The sequence below is a fragment of the Phyllostomus hastatus genome, unplaced genomic scaffold (genome assembly GCF_019186645.2).
Source record: "Phyllostomus hastatus isolate PE091 unplaced genomic scaffold, TTU_PhHast_1.1 phas_contig_29, whole genome shotgun sequence".
Classification (NCBI taxonomy): Eukaryota; Metazoa; Chordata; class Mammalia; order Chiroptera; family Phyllostomidae; genus Phyllostomus; species Phyllostomus hastatus.
Genome location: NW_025333835.1, coordinates 5,429,958 through 5,451,353, shown reverse-complemented (window position 1 = coordinate 5,451,353; position 21,396 = coordinate 5,429,958). Strand labels below are relative to the sequence as shown.

The following is a 21,396-nucleotide window of genomic DNA, read 5'->3' as shown; positions in this document are numbered from 1 at the left end:
TTTATTCTTTATTGATATTTAATAATTCTTAAGAATATCAAGTTACAGCCTTTAAAATAATATAACAAGTAGTCATACTGTTCAAGTATAAAAAAGCCTTTAAGAAATCTGGTTATAACAACTTCGTTGCAGAAAAAAAAACTTTTCTTGAGAAAGTTTGTTTAAGAACAGAATACTGATAAAGCATACACATAGAAATTGTACAGGAACTCATATTTTATGTAAATTCAATGTAAACCCAAAAGAGCAAATTTGTCCAAATGTTGTTTTATAGTACTTAAACTTGGCTACAGATGCTGTTATTCCTTAAAAAAAAAAAAAAAAAAAGAATCCATTAACAAGGGATGATCCAAAGGACATTCAAGGACAATCCAAACATCCTTTATTTTTATCTAATCTGCAGCTGCATCATTTGCAGAAAATCTTCCATTATGCAGCTAAGGAGTAACTTCTGTTCAGATTATGTACTTGACACTCAACCACACAGAATAAAGGTCTTGAACACATAGTCAACTCGTTAGTGCAATACTGATTTATTTCCAATGAAGAAATTCTATCATAGTTCTTAAAATACGTAATCTCAAGTTGACTGGAGCTTTCTTCGTGGAAATGTTTAAGGTATTAAAGGAACTGAATACTATCATAAAAAATGATAGCTGTGATACACCTGCAGTTTTACTTGAGTCTATAAGAACATATACTCATACTTTTTTATGATACCAAAAACTAATCTTTCAATGTACCATACAGTCATGTACTAATGCAACCAACAGTTTTAATGTTTGATCTCCATTAATTTTATTAGTGGCAAATAACAAGGGATGTGGTCTCAGGCAAAACTTAAATAATTAGTTAATTAGCATAAAATGACTGGTAAAAAATGAAAATTTTATAAAGCAAAGAAAATGAAAAACATAGCCCTAGAAGTGATGCTTTATGAAATCATGTTCAAAAGAACTTTGGGAGCTCTTGTGTTTAAAATAGTGTTTACAATCAAACCTAAGTTTAAAAAACATGATGACCCTTTTACCATCTTCCAAAAATGTATCAGAAAATGGAGATAACATCATTCTTTAACCACAATTTTGTTCTAGCCATTCTTCCTTGCTTTCCATTTCACTGTCCTCATAATGTCTCTAAAAAGGGCAGGCAGAATTCTAACCTGGAGAGTCTGAATGGTACTTTTAATGGATGGTATTTAGGCTTTCTAACTCAAATTCTAATTTTTCCCATAAACTCATTGCAAAGCTGAAATGTTAGAATACCTCTATTAGGGCTGAATTCTCTGGGCTCAGAAACAGCAATCTTGTAATGACAATGTCCAAGAAGAACATCTCTGTGGTGACGCGTTTGTACATTTTTAATGGGGTCTTTTTTCACATGTTCTCTTCAAATAGTGAAGATTTTAGTTATCAGTCTCAATTTGTTTGATTACTCTGGTATTGGCTATATATTTTCAATGGTTAGTTATAGATTTTCAAGTATTTTTATGATGCAAAGCTTTTAAATTAGAAACCAGAAAATGTTCTCACATTGCATTAAGATAAACAATTTTTCTTTGAAGGTCAAACAGACTGATTAGATTCATCTACCTACATTTTCTCTAATAACACCAAGAAAAAAATACATAAATAAAAGGAAGAAGATAATATAAAACAGAGGATAATTTCTTCCTGAGATGGCTGTGTGTATGTGTGTGTAACACACCTGTATACACACATATCTATTCACATGCATATGTGATAAATATATATCAAATAAAATGATTAATTTTTGTGATTATACTGAGATAATAATTTTAGTATTGTAATATAAACTTGCTTGAGCTTTAAAAAATTTCAGATGACAATAAAGAAAATATATTGTACAAAAATTGAGAGATGAGTATATTAAAAATTATATGTTGGTATTCTCAGAGTAGGAAAATTTGAAGCTGATTTGTCCTGGAAATACTTTGGAAATTTTCAAAGATACTATCTGGCTACAAAAAATGAAACCAGGAAAGTTAGGTTCAGACATACTGAGTTTTATAAATGACTGTTGGTAAGGACAACTTGAACTTAACACTTTCTTGGAGGTAAGTAGCCAGCTAAGGGTGTAAGTGGATACCAAGGATGTAAAAATTGCATATATTAAAAGAAGAGTTGCTTTTTCATATACTCACTTGCAACAATGTGTCTTCCATCTGCTAGAATCATTTCTCCATTTTCTACGAGAGTTTTTAAAATACAGGTGACATTTGTTGGGGCCTTGTCTGCTTCATCTACTACCAGAACATGACCCAACTTTACAGCTTTAACCTTTGAAGACAGAACATTAATCAAACAAAAATCAAAGCAAACATTTTAAATTTCATCATTCAGTGCTTTGGATTTACAACAGCTAATTATATTTAAGTTATACATACACTATCACAAAGAAAGCCTGTAGCAGAGCTGGAAACAAAATGTATAGATCTCCACAAAAAAGCAAGCGCCTCATAGTTACTAAACTGCTAACTCTGCAGTGCCATGGGGGTTAAGTGAGACATTACAATAACTAGTGGATTTCAGAATATTGCTTTTGTTATGGTTCTAAGAGTGTACATTTTTTTACAGATCAGAATGGATTGTGAAGAGGTAGATATTCAAACAAAGTGTATCAATGGTCAAACTGAAGAATCCCTGAAGCGTACTGAGGGAAGAGTGAATATGAATAGTCTATCTTTCTAGAGGCAAAATGTAAGAAAAGAGAGAAGAGGGTCTGAAATAGCAGATCAGGTCTCTACTACTAAAAATATGTACTTTCCCTCATTAAGTGACAGAATAGGGCTACAGATATATGAGGTCAGACATGATAAGATGGAGTTTGGAGCTCCACTTAAGGACATTTAACCTGGCAGCAACATGTAGAATCGGCTAAAGGGGGATTAGCATACCAATTTTGTTTAAAATGGTCTGGGGACCTGATTTTAGGGGACAAAGCACAGTAAAAATGGAAATAAAAAGCATTAGAATTATCTGAAGAGTTTTTCAGAGGTATAATCTATAGACTTGGCAACTGATAAGAGGGGACGAGGAGAAAGAGAAAAAGTCCTAGGTCTTAGGTGACAGAGTGAATGGCAACATTATGAAAAGAAAGGTAAAAACTAGGAAAATTCTTTAAAACATTTTTAGAGAATGGACAGGAAGAAATACCCAATGAATTTAAATGTAAACCCAAGTATTATATTTTTAAATAGTAAGAAATATCCCATAACATAAGATGGATTGAATCATAAACTTTTCTTGTTACATAGTTTGGCAAATAATTGTAAGGAAATACAGAGGGAGAAATAAGTGATTCTATCACGCGTATTTTATTCCATTTTTTTTAAATTTATTTTTAGAAAGGTAGAAAATTTTATTTTCAGAAAGGAAGGGAGGGTGAAAGAGAGGAAGAAAAACATCATTAATATGAGAGAAACATCAATTGATTGCCTCTCATATAAGCCCCACTTGGGGGGACAAACCCACAGCCTAGGCATGTGCCCTGACTGGGAATTGAACTGGTGACCTTTTGTTTTTTGGGACGACACCCAACCAACTGAGCCACACTAGTCAGGGCTATTGCATATTCTTTAAAAAACCAGTAAAGACTTTCCCTTTTAATTTCAGGTTTAAAAGAAAACTGAATTTAAAAAGTAAAGAACCCATACAGCTTTACCCCCAACCTCTGCCTTCACTTCTCTGTTGAGGGAAAGTCAGGCCCAACTTGGGAGAATTCAGGCAGGAATTCCTAAAGACTCCAATCATGGGGGTCTGTACCACAGGGGTTCTCATGATGGCTTATTCATACCATCACTACCAAGGAGTTATCTACACAGAAGGATAGGCCAGGAGGGCCCAAATTTCTTTTGGGCTTTATGTGAAAAGCTGGGGAGCTGATATTCCCAGCTGCTCCAAACATTGGTATAATATTTTATTTATTAAAATCATTTTTAAAAACATCTCAGAAGCATTATCTAACTTGAAACTCTATACATTTGAAAAAGAAAAGAAAACCTTCCTATATGTTTTAAATTCTGGAATGGAAAAGAAATCATTAGAGGATTTTAATCATTCCCTAAATCTCTCACTCTGGAGAGAGAACAGAGTAAGAAACAATGTTATTTTCTCCAAATAATTTGCAATTAAATATCCACTCCCCAAATAACATACAAACAAGTGCTTTCCAGTTAAGACTGAAATATATTGGAATGTATGGGAGATTCCACACTCTCTGCCCCGCAAAGGCTGAACTACAACTATCATTTAAAAAAAACCAAACAGTTGAGAACATTCATAAAATTGGATTACTAACCAAAGGCGAGTCTTCATACACAATAAGTCCATCTTTAACAGAAGGCTGAAGAGTGAGGGTTTGTACTGTGGTGTCCCTAAAGTTAAACCAACACATTTTATAGTTAATCAGGAAATAAACTGACATTTGATCATGAATAGAAATACAACACAACAGCTCTTCTTATCTTCTTTTTCATCATCACTGTTTTTCCCAAAAATGAATTTTAAAAAGCAGATAAAATTCCATTCAGCAACCGTATTTTATAGATGTAAATATACATTACAAGGATTTGGGAATTAATCCAGATTTACAGATTATCCAAGTTCTTCTCCTTTTTCTTCCAGATAAGAAGACAGATCAATTCTCTTTCCCTTGTGATCATTTAATTCCTCAAAATCACCTTCTGAGGGTGAAGAGGAGAATTTAAAGTATATATGTGATATATACATTATAGTATTTTAAAATAATTTTGATGGCATGTTTGGTGATGACTGGCATGTTGCATGCTACTTAAAGCAAGTCTATGAACTCCACATTCTGGCCCTGGCCCAGTCTGCCCTCTCAGGTGCACTCCTGGGTACAGAGTGTTTCATTAGGTGAAAGCCAGATTATTTTACCTGACTCCAAGCACCATGGAATCCGTTTTCTTTTCTTAAATCTACCTGCTATTATTTACCTGACCCCCCCTTTGAGAGTATGATATTCAATAATAGTAATAGTATTAATAGTGAGTTTTAGTATTAATAGTAATAGTATTGATATTAATATTAATACTTAATATTAATATTAATAGTAAGTAATAGTATTAATAGTAAGTTTTCTGGATGCTTTGCACTCCTCACATGATGAAATATGTTCAATCCACCCATGAATATTCTTGTCAGCAATGTGTGTTCATACGCTGTAAGTGATAGGTAGGTCCAGCCATTTTTAAGAGGATCAATTTTATATCTTCAGCTTTTACATATGTTCTATCCTAAAAAAATCTTATGGCCATCTTAATCATATTATACAGAGAATTAAATTACTTTTAAATGTCAGTAGCTCCTTTCTTTATAAGAGTTCAAAGTGGTTTTTTTTTTTCAAACTACCCTACCAATTATTCCAAGTAAAGTATAAAGTTATGACTGTTGTTTTGCGTATCTACTACGTGTAAGACACTGTTTGGAATGGGAACTTCAGACTTTAGCACTATAACATACTTCTGAAACCTCTATCCAAATTCTAAATTCAACTATAATTTATTAAAATTATAAAACATGTATCTATTAGAAAAAATGCTACACAAAAATCACAAACAAAGCAAACTTCAGATATAAGTCAATTTTTTTTTAACCAAAATCAGTCCATTGCTTTGAGAGTCAATAGTGCAGTGGGGGAAAGAGGACTTTGGAGTCAGACCAATCGGAATTTAAATTCTAGTTCTTGCCAATTACTAGCCACTTGGTCTTGGGTAAGTAATAAAACTTACCCAGGAGGCTCATTGATAGAATACTTGGAGAGTATCTAGCACTGCTCTCCAAGCAGTGCTAGAGTGCTGGCTCTATCTGCCAGATACTTGGAGAGTATCTGAGGGAAATCATACTTGGAGAGTATCTGGCAGATAGAGAGTGTACTTATATGTAGGCTTTAACTACTTCTTGTTATTGTTATTGCTGCTCTTATGACTGAAAGATACTTGTCTATCTAACTTTTACTTTATCTTCAAGTTTTTAGTGTAGGCAGTATTTACAGGAACTCTTCTTCTTGACCTTTTTAGGCCAGGTTAGGTGGCATTCCTGTCTGTTCCCCCTGAACCCTGGATCTCCCCCTATTTTAGCCCTTAACACACTATGCTATAGTTGCTGTTTTTTAAAAGATTTATTTATTTTTAGAGAGAGGGGAAGGGAATGAGAAAGAAAGGGAGAGAAACATCAATGAGAGAGAGAAATATTAATCAGTTGCCTCTTGTACCCACCCTGTCCAGGAATCGAACGTGCAACCCAGGTATGTGCCCTGACAGGGAATTGAACCGGTAACCTTTTGCTTGCAGAATGATGCCCAACCAAGTCACACCGGCCAGGGCTGTAGGTGCTTATTTTAGTATCTACCTTTCTATAGAGACTGTAAGATAGAGTGTAAACCATACATGCTTTAATCTACCTTGTCCCTCACCCTGTCCTAATGGGTGTGTGGCTCACAGTATAAAGTTAGTAAATATTTATTGAATAAATGAATGATAAATGAAATGAACAAAAATGCTAAAAGTTGAAAAATCAGTCATAGCTTATCGTGCAACATACAGTATATGAACTTCCAAATTCACTGGATCATGAACTCTGTTTTTAAGTAGAGAATCTGGAACTATAGAACCCACTTTTATAAATGTTGAGTTTGATTGAGGCTGATTTTCTTAGAGGCAAGGAATTTTTCTTACTCACTTATAACTATGTATTAGAAAGTACAGTCACGTTGAGAAGCACATTTAGGGTTCACTAGTCAAGGGACTGAGGGGAAGAATTTTTACATCCATCATGGACTCTGGTTGAGTTGGGTTTCACTTATTATTGTGGCAGGTAATTTCTGCATCAGAGTCTTCAGTTACCATTGTGTGGTCAGGTATGCTAACAATACAACTATTGACATTTAAAATTTCTAGAATATCTGCCCTACTTGCATCTAGCTTGAAAGGCTTCTTCGTCTAACTTGACCAAGTGGTAACTGATTTCCTCAGTGAATTCCCTGGCAGTCCAGTGTACTGCCATCACTGACCCCTGTCTCATGCTCCCAATCCCATACCCAGGCTCTCCTGGACTTGGTACTATACCCGAGATCCACTGCTTCCTATGGCCTAGCACTACACTTTACAAGGAATCTAGTAATATTCTTTAATCTTCATTAAAATTCAAATTAAAATGTGTCTAAAATAAAGCCTTAGGGGATTTAAAGGAAGTGAAAGTATACTGTGACAATTTATTGGAGCTTATCAACTTTTTTAGTATGAATAAAATGTTCCTCATGTAATATAATAATATATAGTCATATATTCATTTTCTGTATGCCTTAGGAATACTTTATGCTATCTTCTGCTAAAAATTAATTTTTAGAGTTTTAAAAATATCAAGAACAGGATTTAATTAATCTTACTTTTTTAAAATCCTTTTTATTGTTATTCTATTACAGTTGTCCTGACTTCCCCCCCTTGCCCTCTTTTGCCTATCACTGCTCCCCCCACCCCCGCCGATCCCACAGTCAGTTCCCATACTGCTGTACTTAAATTCACTGTTAATATTCTGGCAATATAGAGGAGGGTGGGTGAAGAAGAGAAAATTATGTGTTCACACAGATTTTTTATAGCAACATAGTGAATTTCTCACTTCTGCTGTCACCTATTTAATGGGCAACAGTACGACACTTTACAGCACCAAAACGGAAAAAAGGAACTCTTGTATCACTGTTGGTAGAAAGAAAATTCAGTTATCTTAATAATTATAGTGGTTCATAGCAGATTAAGAATAGGAAACTCAAGCTGAATTCCAACTTTAAAGAAAAAGAAAAGTGCTCTATAACACTTGAATCCTAATAGCATAAAACTTGTCAAATTAGATTTTTGAAAAGACTTCTATGCCAAAAATCAAAATCATATTTTTGCATGAACAAGCACAAATCAGAGGATAAATACAAATGAGAATTTATAGGATAAAAGTGATTTTTGTTCTGTTCTTGTAATTGATCCTTTTGTCTTATACGTGAACCAAAAAGCAAAGGCTAGTAAAATACATAAAAATTAATTTTAAGAAGTATGTTGGCTTATATTTCAGTAAGTTTCCCTGATTATATAAGAATATAAAAACAATATAATGTCTTCTGCATAGTACTTAATACAAAAAGAAAATTGTTTCCTGATACCCTATAATATTATAAATTTCACCTTAGTAAGAGATAAGGTGACCCCTGCCATCACAGGCAGCATGTGAATTGATTGCATCTTTAAGACTGATTCTTTTTCACAGCATTTGATCAAAACTATTTCTCTGTATTTATGAACATTGTGGATCAAAAGAAATTAATTCTCCACACAAATGAGCAATAACCCTATAAGGCTATTTTATTTGTTACAATTTCAATTCCATTATAATTTGTTCCTCTCAAGAACAGCTTTGAAATATAAATTTATAAAAGTTTAAATAGAGTCAACAATTTCAACACTACTAGGAAAAGTTAAAACACATTTAGTCACATATCCTCAGTCTAAGGTTTAACAAAGAGATGGCTTCCTAGTACATAACAGTTGCCAGAATGCTTGATAAACTAATTAGAGTATTCTGCTGATTGCTGACATTTATGTTAGCACTTCTTACTGTCTGTCTTACAAACTACAGCTATCAATTAAGACCTATGTTAATAAAGAGGCTACTCTTTTAATAAATTAAGGAATATGGTACTAACCTTTAAATCTGTGATTTTAAAGTTTTTTTTTTAAATTGGAGTAATTAATGTTTCAATTGTAATTTTAAATGATTCCAGAAGCAATAAAGTAACGAGATTACATAAGGACTCATGGTTTTTGTTTGGTTGGTTGGATTTTTTTTTTTTTGGTGGAAATAAAGAAAGAAAATTGGCTTCTAGAGAGCAAGCACAATCTGTCCTGACATGTTGCTTGGAAAGGTACATTAAGCTAATATCCTCTAATTTATTGAGGAGCAAAAGATCTCAGAATAGTGTTTATTTTGAGGACAATATTTTAGCTGTATTTAATTGGTTTATGGTTAGCTTTATTTTAGAAAAACAATGTTAAACATAAGAATGAAGGAAGAAATACACAGAGTTTCAAAGAGCTGACAAGAATATTCTCTAACTTCATAGTTCATTAAAATAAATATGGCTACACCCAGAGTCCACTCATTAGTATAAGCCAAACATGAGAAAGATATGATATGGCTTATAGGAAGTACTTTACGCATTTAAGAATTAATTGATATTTATAAACATTGTGGGCTTTCTACTGAATAGCAGCACACCGCCTTCCTACCCTTGCTTGTAAAAGGCAAATTTATTTCACCATGTTGGGAAAGAAACTTTCCAAGGCCCTCAAGTAGAAACAGTCATTATTATAAGCAGTGTTGCAATCCAATACAAAAAAAAAAAAGGAAAGACAAAAATAAGCTATAATTATTGCTGTGATAATTAAAAATCAGCAGTGGCCTGAATCTGAATCCTCCTAGTTTGGTCAATCACTTAACCTCTTGAAGCCCAAGATTACTCATTGCTACATAGGGAATTAAAATAGAACATGTGAGGGAATATAATAGAGTTAAAGGTACAGAAGATAAAAGTAGAAAGAGAAATACTATTATAATATGTGCTTTGAATGCTTTGAGGAAAAAGTCCTTTTAGTAAGATAAGTAAAATATAATCTTTTCCAACTGACTAAAAGGACTCCACCTCTTAAAACAGTGGTTTTGGAGGACAAATAGTTTATGTAATAGTCAATCACTCATCACTCCTATGTCCAGATACAAACAATCCTAACAAACCACAAAAGGAAGGAAGACATTATGGGGATGATATTTGTGAAAGGAAGTCTGCTGTGGTGAGCACTTTGCTCTTGAGAAGTAGGTCCTTGCTGGGAAGTGCAGGTAAAAAATAGTAGCGGCAGAACAATCACATGCTTAATTTTCAAAATCTGCTTACCCTTCTACCACATCTCCCAGCACTATAGTGACACTATTTTTAAAAATCCTCCAGTATTCAAAGCCATGTGATAGTCAAGTCTTTTAACAAACTTTGAAAATTCTGTAAACTGTCCACTATTTAAAAAGAAAACAAATCTATGAAAATGGTATATTAAAAATTGGATCTATTATCTTTACTCTGAAAACTACATTTCTAGCCTGGTAAATTTTAGGAATTAAAAAATGACTTAATTTTTGATAGAAATTTCATTTATCCTTTTCCAGACAAAAAAGAAAAGCAGTGTACAGATTCTATGGTTTCCTTTTTCCATGTCATTAAAACAATGTATTTTCTATTCAGTTTTTTTAAAGAAATAAAAGAATGAAATGCAGATTAAAATAAAAATTTGATTGAGTGTGCAAAGATGCACACACACAGGAAATCAGAATGTGAGACTGGTGAATAATGTGTCTGCTAGATAAATCTCTATCAGAAAATATAGTATCGTGTATGTGTGTGTGTGTGTGTGTGTGTGTATACACACACATACACTATACATTATATATATATACACACGCTTACCAGTTAGGTAACAACATAAAAGTGTTACAAAGAGTCAAAATTTAACAAGTGCCCACTTTTATAACAGCAGGACATTCCAGAATCATTCATTCAACAAATATTTTTTGAACACCTACTAATGGGCACTGTTTAGATGTTTAAGTGTCTGTGAACAAAACAGGTAAAAATTCCTTCCCTTGTGAGCTTAGAACAGCAACTTTCAACCAGTGTGCTGCAAGAAGCGCCCTGGTGTGCCACAAGAATTTTTAAAACATGTGATTCCTGATTATTTAGTCAGGGGCATTGACCTCTTTTCCCTTAGACTGTCACATTAAAAAATGACAACATCCAACACAACAATGGCCATTTGGCGTGAATGAATCAAAATTATACCTTTTTTTCAGATTGGCAAAAATAAAATTTTTGGTGTGTGCAGAATTTTAGTAATTAGTTTATGTGTGCCATGAAATGAAAAAGGTTGAAAATCTCTAGCTTAGACTCATGTTATATTTAAGAGGTCTTATAAATTGTACCACACTAATAACACGCCACCTTTGATACAGTATGAATTAGATCTTGCCTATGATTAAATATAAAATATTTTATCACAGGCTCTCTTTACCAATAAAGATATTTACCAAAATATCTTTACCAATATCTTCATTGATAAAGATATTTTGGTATTTCTTACCAAGCAAATAAAGTTAATATAAGTGTTTCTAATCACCAATACTAATGATGAACTGGCCTGCTACTACTTAAGTCCACCAGAAGAGGAATCTGCATGGAACTGGTTAGGCATGCCTCTTTAATGTTTTCCACGTAATACTTACTGCTTAAAACTTACTATGTAATTTGCATGTTGTATATCTCATGATAATATTTGACATTTGATAATCCATGAATTATTTTATCTTTATTTCTGGTTATTCATCAACTGGAAGAAAACCATAATGCTCTAGTTTTAAATTTATCACACCTTAACCACTTGAGCCAAACAGACAATAACAGAACATAAATAAGCATTATATTTGGAGAATTTCTAACTTAAAGGAAATCTATGTTTAAGGTTTCTGTAATTTACTTATTTTACATTTTTGTAGTAGAATTTCTTAAAGGAAAGCACTACTGCATCATAAGAAAAATAATATATATCACCTTTAGCAGCAGAAGTGAAAGAGTACCTTTCAACACCAGTCTATTTTCCAGTGTAATTTTAATGGCAGAGGAGAAAGAACGAATGCTATGGAGGAAGTAGAGGGAGGGGGACTGAAGCAGCCTCTGAGCACATTTCTTTGTTATCTTTGTTTTATCTTAAAATTCGGTGGAGATTTTAAAATGTTATTCCATAACATACCCAGCTGTTTCCATACAAAAATGTTTAAGTCACAACTAGGAAACAGCAACAAGGACAGGTGTTGTCCTGACCTAACACCTTCTGGAAACTGGTTGAGCTGAAGACAGCGACACTACATGGCAAAATCAGCATCTGGTGGCCTTTCTCCTCTGGTATCTACCACATTTCTTGAACCCAAAATTAAATAAATGAGTGGTTTAAAATGGTAATTGTTCTTTTCCCTGCTTTCTGAACTATGTCAGGAGAATCATTGTGGAGAGCCACCAGAATGATGCTGAAAGGATGGAAGTACAGCATCTTCAATCTTATGTTGGTGGGCGCTCCAACAACTGCACCTGATAAAGATAGAAAATAGCTATGTCATTGGGACTGAAAAGTTCTCTAATCTCTTGGGCAATCTCTTCTACTCTTTCTATTGTGTCATTTGAGTTTAAGCATTATTGCTATTTATTTAAGGTTATTCAGAAAATCTCCAAAACCACAACAAAAAGAAAAAACTACTTAATACATAGATGAAGCTTAAGCAAAAGGCATGATTATAGAGGCAAATGACTGAAAATAGGCTACTGTCTATCAGTGCTATTCAAATGTCAACCTTCTAGAGAAGCTATCCTGGCCAACCTATTAAAAATCTTAAACCCTACACCTGCCCCCTTTCCTGTTTTATTTTTTCCCATGGCATTTGACACTAACTGTTATACTGCATATCCTATCTCTCTGTCTCTGTCTCTGACTCTTCTCAGCAACTAGAATATGAACATGAAGGCTGGGGTTTTAGCTCTTTTGTTCCTGATGTAAATCACTCATGCTTAGAAAAGTGATCACCATATAATATTGGGTTAGCCAAAGAGTCCATATAGTTTTTATTCCATAAAATAAAAAATATATTTTTCATTTTTACCAATAACTTCATTAATTTTGAGTATGTTGGCATGTGGTATAATATTGCTTGTTCTCAATTAATGTCTCGATTTGATTGCTATGAATTTCAACTGGTCTACCCCATGCAGCATCGTCCAGTAAAAAATCTCCACTTTGTAAACCACTTCTGACACATTCAGTCACAACACCTTCTCCACACACTGCACAAACTTTTTTTGGGTTTCAGTAGTGTTTTCACCTTTCTTGAAATAATGAAGCATAATATGCCAAAAAATGTTGCATTTTTTTCCATCTTCAATATTAAAATGGCTACACAAAAATTTACCAATTTTGATAAATTTTTTTAAATGCACCCTGATAGGGCAGCTGTCACAATACAATCTAACAAAATTGTTTTGAATGAAGTTAAAGACAACTAAGTTCTACCAGAGCCATCTTTTGGAAAAAATCAAGCGAACTTTTTGGCCAACCCAAAAGGTGTTCAATAATGTCTGCTGAAAGATACATTCTAGTCACCCACTTCAGTTATGCACCCTGAGGCCATAATGAGTAACTGGCAGTTCCTTAAAGCACTGTGCATCCTTGTGTGTCCCTCTTCTGTAAGGTTTTCTCTTCCCTTCTCCTGCCTTTGTTCCTTAAAGGCTCAGCTCAAATGTGGTCTCTCCTCTTTGAAGCATTCCTTTTGCTCACTTCTGGCCTCCCAGTTGAAGTAATTGTTCCATATAAAGTATTTTACACCTAAGAAACATTTTAGTTGTTCATACTAACTGAAGGTATACCATCTACAGATGAGGGGTATATCACCTTTTTTTATATGCCTAGTGCTTATTAGCATGCCTCATACCTTCTAGGAACACAACAAATGTTTGCCTTAAAAATGAATAACACATGAGTATATTAAACAAATATACATTGCTAAAGCTAAAGTGGATTATAAAGCATGAAGTGCTATAATATAAATAATTCAGAGAATCTATACTCTCAAGCTCGCATGACACATGTACGAAAATTAAATATAATTCATGTCTGAAGGTGATAAGGGTTATTATAGAAATTTTTTAAAAGTTCAGTGGGGACAGAGGAGAAGGCAATTAATTCTGACTGAAGAGAACCAGGTGTCACTGACTGAAAATGGTTTTAATTGGCAGGGATGCGTTGAAGGTGCCTGAGACAGAGGGACAGAAAAACACGTGGAAGTTTGGAGGTACAAGAGAAGCTGGGAACACGGAGAATGTCTACAATACATAGAGCACGGGTGTCAAATGCATTTCCACCAGGGGCCACATCAGCCTCACGGTTGCCTTCAAAGGGCTGAATGTAATTTTAGGATCGTATAAGTGTAAGTACTCCTTAACAGTTAAGCGAGAGCTTGGCGCTGCCACCAGGTAGAAACAAGGTGGAGGAGGGCTGCATTCAGCCAATGGGCCTGGTGTTTGCCACCTGTGACATAGAGCCTGCAGGGGAGAGGGCCCGGATAGGATGAGTTAGAATGTATGATTTTCTTAAATATCACGCTCAAGAGTCTGACTTTCACTTCAGGGAAGTGGAAGACCAATCACCTATGCTTTTCAGGGACAGCACACTCTTACTGGACGTCCCAAGATGGATGGGAAGGATGTACTAATTCATTTGTTTACTGAATGTGTACTGAACATCCACTGTACTCCAGACATGATGCTGGAAGAAGACAGTTCAAAGACATAGCCCTGCCCTGAAGGAGAGCTCACTGTCTGGAAAAGGAGACAGTCGTGGGAACATGAAACTGTGATGAAGAATGACATGTACAACAGCCCAGCCTGTTCCAGGCCAGTGGCTCTAAACATACTATCAATAAAAGAGTTTTCTTTTGAGAAGAAACATTCTAAAATATAGAAAAATAAAATGAAAAATGAGCTGAAGATGAAAACAATACATAAAGACAGTTTTAGATTTTGTTAATAATACAAAAAACTTTTCATTCTCATTAAAAATTACATAAAGTTTTTTGGAGAGACCAATGTGACTGATATACTTTATTGTTTCTGTGATTAAAGGTCTAATCCTAAATTCAGTTTATCTTTATGCTTATTTTAATGGCTACTATAGCCAAAAAAGAGTTCACAAAGAAATACAGATCTAAACAGAAGAAGCATAATATTTGACTGTGCTCCCTATAGCTCAACATTTCATCAAACATACAAAGGTTTTTATTACATTTACATTTGGGAATTTCCATCTTTCCTGTTATCAAACAGTGATTTTTGCAAACTAATTGGATAATGCCACATTTTACATTTTGAACAAATGGGTCACTGAAACTCTTCATTTATAAGATTTTTAAACATGTTAGAAAATTGTATTTCAAACTGCTTTAGCGTGCAGACATGAGGCATTTTAGGTATGTATAACCTATTTCTACAGTTTGTACTTCTGACACCATACTTCTGAGGGTATTCCACACTCAGCAATTCCCTAATTCTCTGCAGACACCAGTGAGGCGCCCTAGAAGTCAATTCAATTCTCACACTAACTACCCAAGGGAGTTAGTGCACATCCCACAGATTAAGGGTTCATTCCCACAAAACTGCCCCCACTTCAGAGGCCAATTACAAGTCCTAGGTCTCCCATACTTCTGATGTATCTATATTAAAAAAAAAGCAATAGAAAACACCCTGTTCCCATGACTCCATTCTAGTTTCCATAATTTAATCTTCAGTGGTCTCCTCTCTTTCCCACAGGTGGGGAATCAGGGGGTAGGTGGAGCTGAAAGTTCCAACCCTCTAATTGCACAGTTGGTTCCTCTGGCAAACTGTCCCCATTCTGAAGCAATCTAGGAGCCCTAGAGTCCCCTAAGCACCTAGTAGAAAGACTCTCTTATCACTACGGAGGTTCCATGGGTCATAGACCTGGAAATGAAAATCAAATGTTATATCAAAAGACACTCAAAAAACTCAGGAAATGGCAAGGGTTTCAGAAGCTCTTGTGCCAGGAATAAAGACAAAGGCCAAATATATATTTTTATTATATTGTAATATCATAAAGTAACACACATTATTTTCAGCCACAATATTTTAGCAATTAAAATACTTATAAACACTTGATTTAAAAATGTTCTCTCCAGAGATTTTTTAAAGGAGTTATTTTCTCCCTTACGGCTAAAGCATGGCCTTTACCTTGAAAGATTAAATTAAAAATTTGTTTTTAATTTTTAAAATATCTGTTATATGGCATCTCTCTGGCAGCCATTTAACACAGAGAGGAATCAACAAATTGTAAACTCTTGACTTTGTAAAAGACAAATGTGTAGGTTTGACAGATCTTTTAAATACAATAGGACTATAATTGAGACTGTAGTTAAAAGAGTTTATGGTGAGTTCCTGTCTCACTATAAAATATTGCAATAATTCTAGCTTTACTTTAAGGGTCTTGTTTTTATGCTACATCAAACTGGGGACATCCTGTAGCACTTTGTGCAAGACTACTTTCTACTTCTTCATGTCAATGCTTTGTTTTGAATCCTTAAGTATTAGTAATGGCATCCAAAAATACAGCAGCAGAATTTTTACTGGTGGAAAATGATAGTCAATTATACACAACTGCCACTGAGAGCTGGTAAAAAAAAAAATCACATTCAGAATGTGCATCTGTGTGCACATGTGTATAATATGAGACACCTTTGTTATTACAGATTAGAAAGCCTGTCCTGCTTCTCGCCCCCCCCACCCCGCCCCCAGCTTATTCAGTTTCACCTAGCTGCAGGTTCAGCTCTGCTCAGTTCCTGGTTTCTTCTTCTAATCAGGGAATGACACAGTTGACTTTGGTCATGCTCAGAGAGGTAATAAAGCTCCTACTTGGGGATTTATGACAAATATAGCCTCATATATTGCTACCTGTTTTCCCTTCACTTCCTGATTACCACACAGTATACCTGGTAACACTGTTCCTCCTGGGTGTGACACTAGGCCTGGCACCTTCTGTGGTGGTTAGAGTCCTATTCAAAACTACCACTAGTCCCAGTTCTCCCTCTAGTCACTACAATCTGTAATCATTTATGGGTTCACCCTATATTGGGTCAATTCATGCACTGGGTCTCCAGAACGCACAAAGCTGTTAAAAGGCCATAAAACCTTGCTACAAATTGCATGACAATTATGAAGGTACTCATCGCTGCCAAACATAACGTTTCTGAGTTCTGTTTCCTAACTAGTCTCCCATTTACTTCCTATCACATTAACCTTTAAAAAATTTTATATCATATCATTTACATTATAGCATTGATATTTTTCTGTTTACTGAATTACTTGTTTATTGCATACTTCCTCATTACTATTAGAAAGAAAGCTTCCCAATAGCAATGACCTTGTCTGTCTTGTTCATCATTGTTTTTCTCAAGGCCCAGACTGTGCTAGGACTGATCAGTAGGAATTCAATAAAGCTGTGTTGTAGTAAATGCTGTTGGTGCCCCACCCTGATTTCCTTTACCAAAAAATGCACCCATGCCCCAGCTACTGCAGTGCTGACTTCTGGAAGCCCATAGCTATACCATTTTCTAGAAAATTGTCCTCCACCAATGGGAACTACCTTACCTAGAAATGCCAGGAAGATCAGAGGCTCCCCCTTACCACTCTCCTAGAGGGCAGTCCTTAACCAATGACTTAATGATACAGGAGCAAAAAAGGCTATTGTTCTTACTTCCAGGTAGGATAACTGGGTAGTGCCAGTCACACTCTACAGCTCCCTGTGAAGAGACTAAGGTCAAGCTTCAACTAAAACCACCTCTTTTCCATAGGCTTATCCTGATTCCTTTACTTCCCTATAAGTTTCACCTAAAGGCTTTCCCTCTAAAGTCACTTACACAAATATTTCCATTTCTGGTTCTGCTTCTAGAGTACCCAACCTAGATATCTGTTGATAGTTTGGATGAATAAATGAAGTTAAATGTAGAAACAATTCTTAGACTTTTAAGCAATGTTCTTAATTCTTCTTGTACCAGACATCACAGCTATATTTCAGTTAACAGAAATTACTTAGCAGAGCTATGAACTGAGCAACCCCATTAAGACACAAATCAACCCACTGAATGTACGTACCTCATGCCATCCCCTTCTGCTCATGTTGTCACTGTTGCTAACACCTGAGGAGTCTGGCTACAGCATTATCTGCATCACTTATAAGGAACAGAACTTTATAAAGCTCCACAATTTCTTTTTAGATTTTAATAAATAAAAAGATTGCTGGGAAGTATATGGCGCTGGTCCAGAATACATCTCTCTATCTGTTTACCTAAGGATTCTGTAAGAAACAGTGTAGTTATTGCGGGGGTTGGGGCATGGTGGTGGAAGAGGGTATGGGGGAATAAATAATGATAAAAAAAAAACCAACCCATAGCTGATGCTGACCAGAGAGGACAAGAGAGACAAGCAGGTTGGAGTGCTTGAGACATGACATGAAGCATGTTAACATAACCTGACACCGAAACAACTATAAGACGGATTTTATTTTTATTTTCATTACAACTGAGGACTGCTTTTAAATCCCTCTCTCCATCAGAATATAGCTGATTTTATAGTGGAAGTCAGTGAGAAATGATAATCTTCTTAACAAAAATTTGCTTTACAAGTTTAAAAATACCCAAAAGGCTGAAAGGTTAGAAACTACAGTAACAATAGTGACTGATGTGAAAAAGGGGAAATTAGATCGGAGGTGGTGGGTACAGGGAACTTCAGCAACCATTATATGAAGTATTCTATTTCTGCAAAAAAGAGTATAATCAAATTTCAAAAACTATTAACAGTTGTTAAATTCAAGTAATTAAATTTGACATGTGTTATTTATTTTTATTTACTTTTTTGGATTTCTGAAGTTTTTCTCAACTAAAAAATACAAGGATATAGCAAAACTGAGGGAAAAAACTATACATTGCATCGGGGTTCTTAAGCTTGTTTAACTTGTGATTTTTTTTAAAGATTTTATTTATTTTTAGAGAGGGAATGGCAGGAGAAAGAGAGAGAGAGAGAAACATCAATGCACAGTTACTGGGGGTCATGGCCTGCAATCCAGGCATGTACCCTGACTGGGAATCGAACCTGTGACACTTTGGTTCGCAGCCCATGCTCAATCCACTGAGCTACACCAGCCAGGGCTTAACTTGTGATTTAAGAAATAAAAATAAAAAAGAATCCTAGAGAATCCTCCTTGTCTCCAGTTCCAGGAGTCTATCTGCAGGTCTGGCTCACCAATCTTTTCACCTACATCTACCTGGTTGGGTGCACTGAAAAGACTGAAGCAGTGTCAGCCTAAAAGGAACATCATGGAAAAGACCACAGGAAATACTTTGGTTTATGTTTTTATGAGTTACTTGGGTGACAGAACAGACAATAGAGCTATTAAATTTACTGATAACACAACACAGAATATGTGTCATTAATCTGGAGAAGTGGTCAAGAAAGCAGAAAATGAAATTTAATAAGGCTATTACTCTTGAAAAATGGAAAAATATGGACTAACTGGCCAAAGGAAAAACCTTGGGGTCACATTGGGCAAGGATTAGAACTATAATGCTAGAATGTTTTTTTTTTTAAATCCTCACCCACAGATATATTCGTTGATTTTAGAAAGAGAGGAAGGGAAAGAGAAAAAGGAATAGCAATGTGAGAGACAAACATCAACTGGTTGCCTCCTGGACGTGCCCTGACCAGGGATGGTGCACGGTATGATGCTCCAACCAACTGAGCCACTCAGCTAGGGCTATAATAATGCTAGAATTTTAAAAATCAAGCCATTATACATAGACTGAAATATAGAATGTAAGAACTGGCTGACCAACAGTCTTACCACATGGCTAGGACTCTAATGAGGTATTGACTAAAGTACTCTTCACTAAAATCTCCCCTAAGGTCAGGAACAAGGCTAGGATGCCTGCTCTTAGCACTGTTATTCAACATAGTACTAAAAGTCCTAGCCAGAGTAGTCAGGCAATAGAAAGAAATAAAAGGCAACTCAATTGGATATAAAGAAGTAAAATTGTCATTTTTTGCAGATGGCATGATTCTTTATACAGAAAACCCTACAGATGCCACAAAAAATAATACAGAAACTGAAATGGATTTGGAAATCATCAAGAAAACAGTAAAAAATTATTACAAACCTAAAAATACACATGGGTAAGTTAGAGGTACTATCACAATTCATTTAGTAAAACAGAGACAGTGGAAGGGAAAGCTACTATCTAACTATGGATGAAAATGTTTCTAAAATAGACTTTTCAAATTCATACTGGAAAAGAGGAAAGAGAAGGAATAGCCCAGAGGTGCTGGCTAGCAGCTGGCATGCCTCCAGTTCTCTACTGCTCTTATCAGTGCTAAGGATGTTTTGATGGCTCAATAATGATTTTTTCCATGAGAGTTCAGAAAAACTTTTAGTTTTCCTATTTTCTACCAATTTATCTCTTTGTCCTCTGGGGCTTCATGAAAATTTTATACTGTCACATTCAGTTTTCTTCAGCCTGAGGAAAGATTTGTATATTGAATTATGCCATGCTTTTTAAAGCATGTCAGCATTCACTCCAGGATATTTGATCTGATGAAGGTCAATGTTATAGTTGTACACTTCATTTTCCATTTTATCTCATTTGATTTTACAAAGTATATAAAATATGGAAGGGGAAAGTAAGTGTTACAACAATCACCATCCACAATGCAATGTTTTAAACAGCTCGAGGTTAGAATACTTACATAGTGCAGTCACAGGTCATACATTTGTAGATAAGGTACCTCACTCAATTCTAAAACAACTATCAGTGCCTCTAGACAGGGAGGACTGATCATAGGGAAGCTTAAACTGAAAGGTCCAGATGGAATTAGCACATATCAAGTCATTTCAACAAATACATATCGGAAATCCTGTGTGTACTGGCAACCACACAAAGTACGTTCCTCACCCTTCATATAGTTACAAAGTTTTCTAAAATTAGTCAGTTAAACCTATCTGAAATGTGTCTTTTCTTTCCATTCTCACTGCCAATATATTTGTTCACCCCCAAAATTTTATCTGGATTATTGCAATCCCCTCGTAGCATTCTCTGAGATTCAAGTCTCATTTGACTCTGATTTACCTACTGACTCTAGTTATAATAATCTTTCTTGTTTTAACTCCATCACATTGCATTCTGGATAAAATCCAACATTAGCAGGTCCCTATAAGGCCCATACCTTCCTTTTGCATCTATGCATATACAACCCATGCTGCAGCAAGCTGACTCACTTCCTGGTGTTTAGATAGCCTGTTTTCAGGTGACATAATGCCCCTCTCTCTATTCCACTTAGAACACTCCTACTTATCCCTTAGGAATCAGTTTCAGTACCACCTTCTCCAGGCACATTCCACCACAACACATAGATATGGTCAGAAGATTCCCATATTACCTACACATATCTCTCATAATTGATACATAACACTGTATTATAAATGTTGATGGATTCTCACCCACTAGAAAGCAAGCAAGCACCTCTACATCAAGATCAATATCATCATCTATAATGATCAGTACCTAAAACAGCCACTGGCAAAACACTGGAATTTAATAAATACAGATTAGACAAATAAATTAATATATAACAAATAAGCCAGACTTCTGCCCTCAAAAAGTTCCCTGTTTAGTT

The 21,396-nt window shown here is 35.1% G+C and overlaps 1 protein-coding gene across 4 annotated transcripts in view; it reads right to left on the bottom strand.

The window, feature by feature from the left end:
- VWA8 (von Willebrand factor A domain containing 8) overlaps positions 1-21,396 on the bottom strand; it is a 421,660-nt gene that overhangs the window by 189,579 nt on the left and 210,685 nt on the right. For all 4 annotated transcript variants that reach the window (XM_045839249.1, XM_045839250.1, XM_045839252.1 and 1 more), the window contains exons 22-23: positions 4,321-4,396; positions 2,165-2,300 (exon numbers count right to left, since the gene is read on the bottom strand). In XM_045839249.1, coding sequence (XP_045695205.1) covers positions 2,165-2,300; positions 4,321-4,396 — 212 coding nt within the window. The remainder of the gene's footprint in view (positions 1-2,164; positions 2,301-4,320; positions 4,397-21,396) is intronic.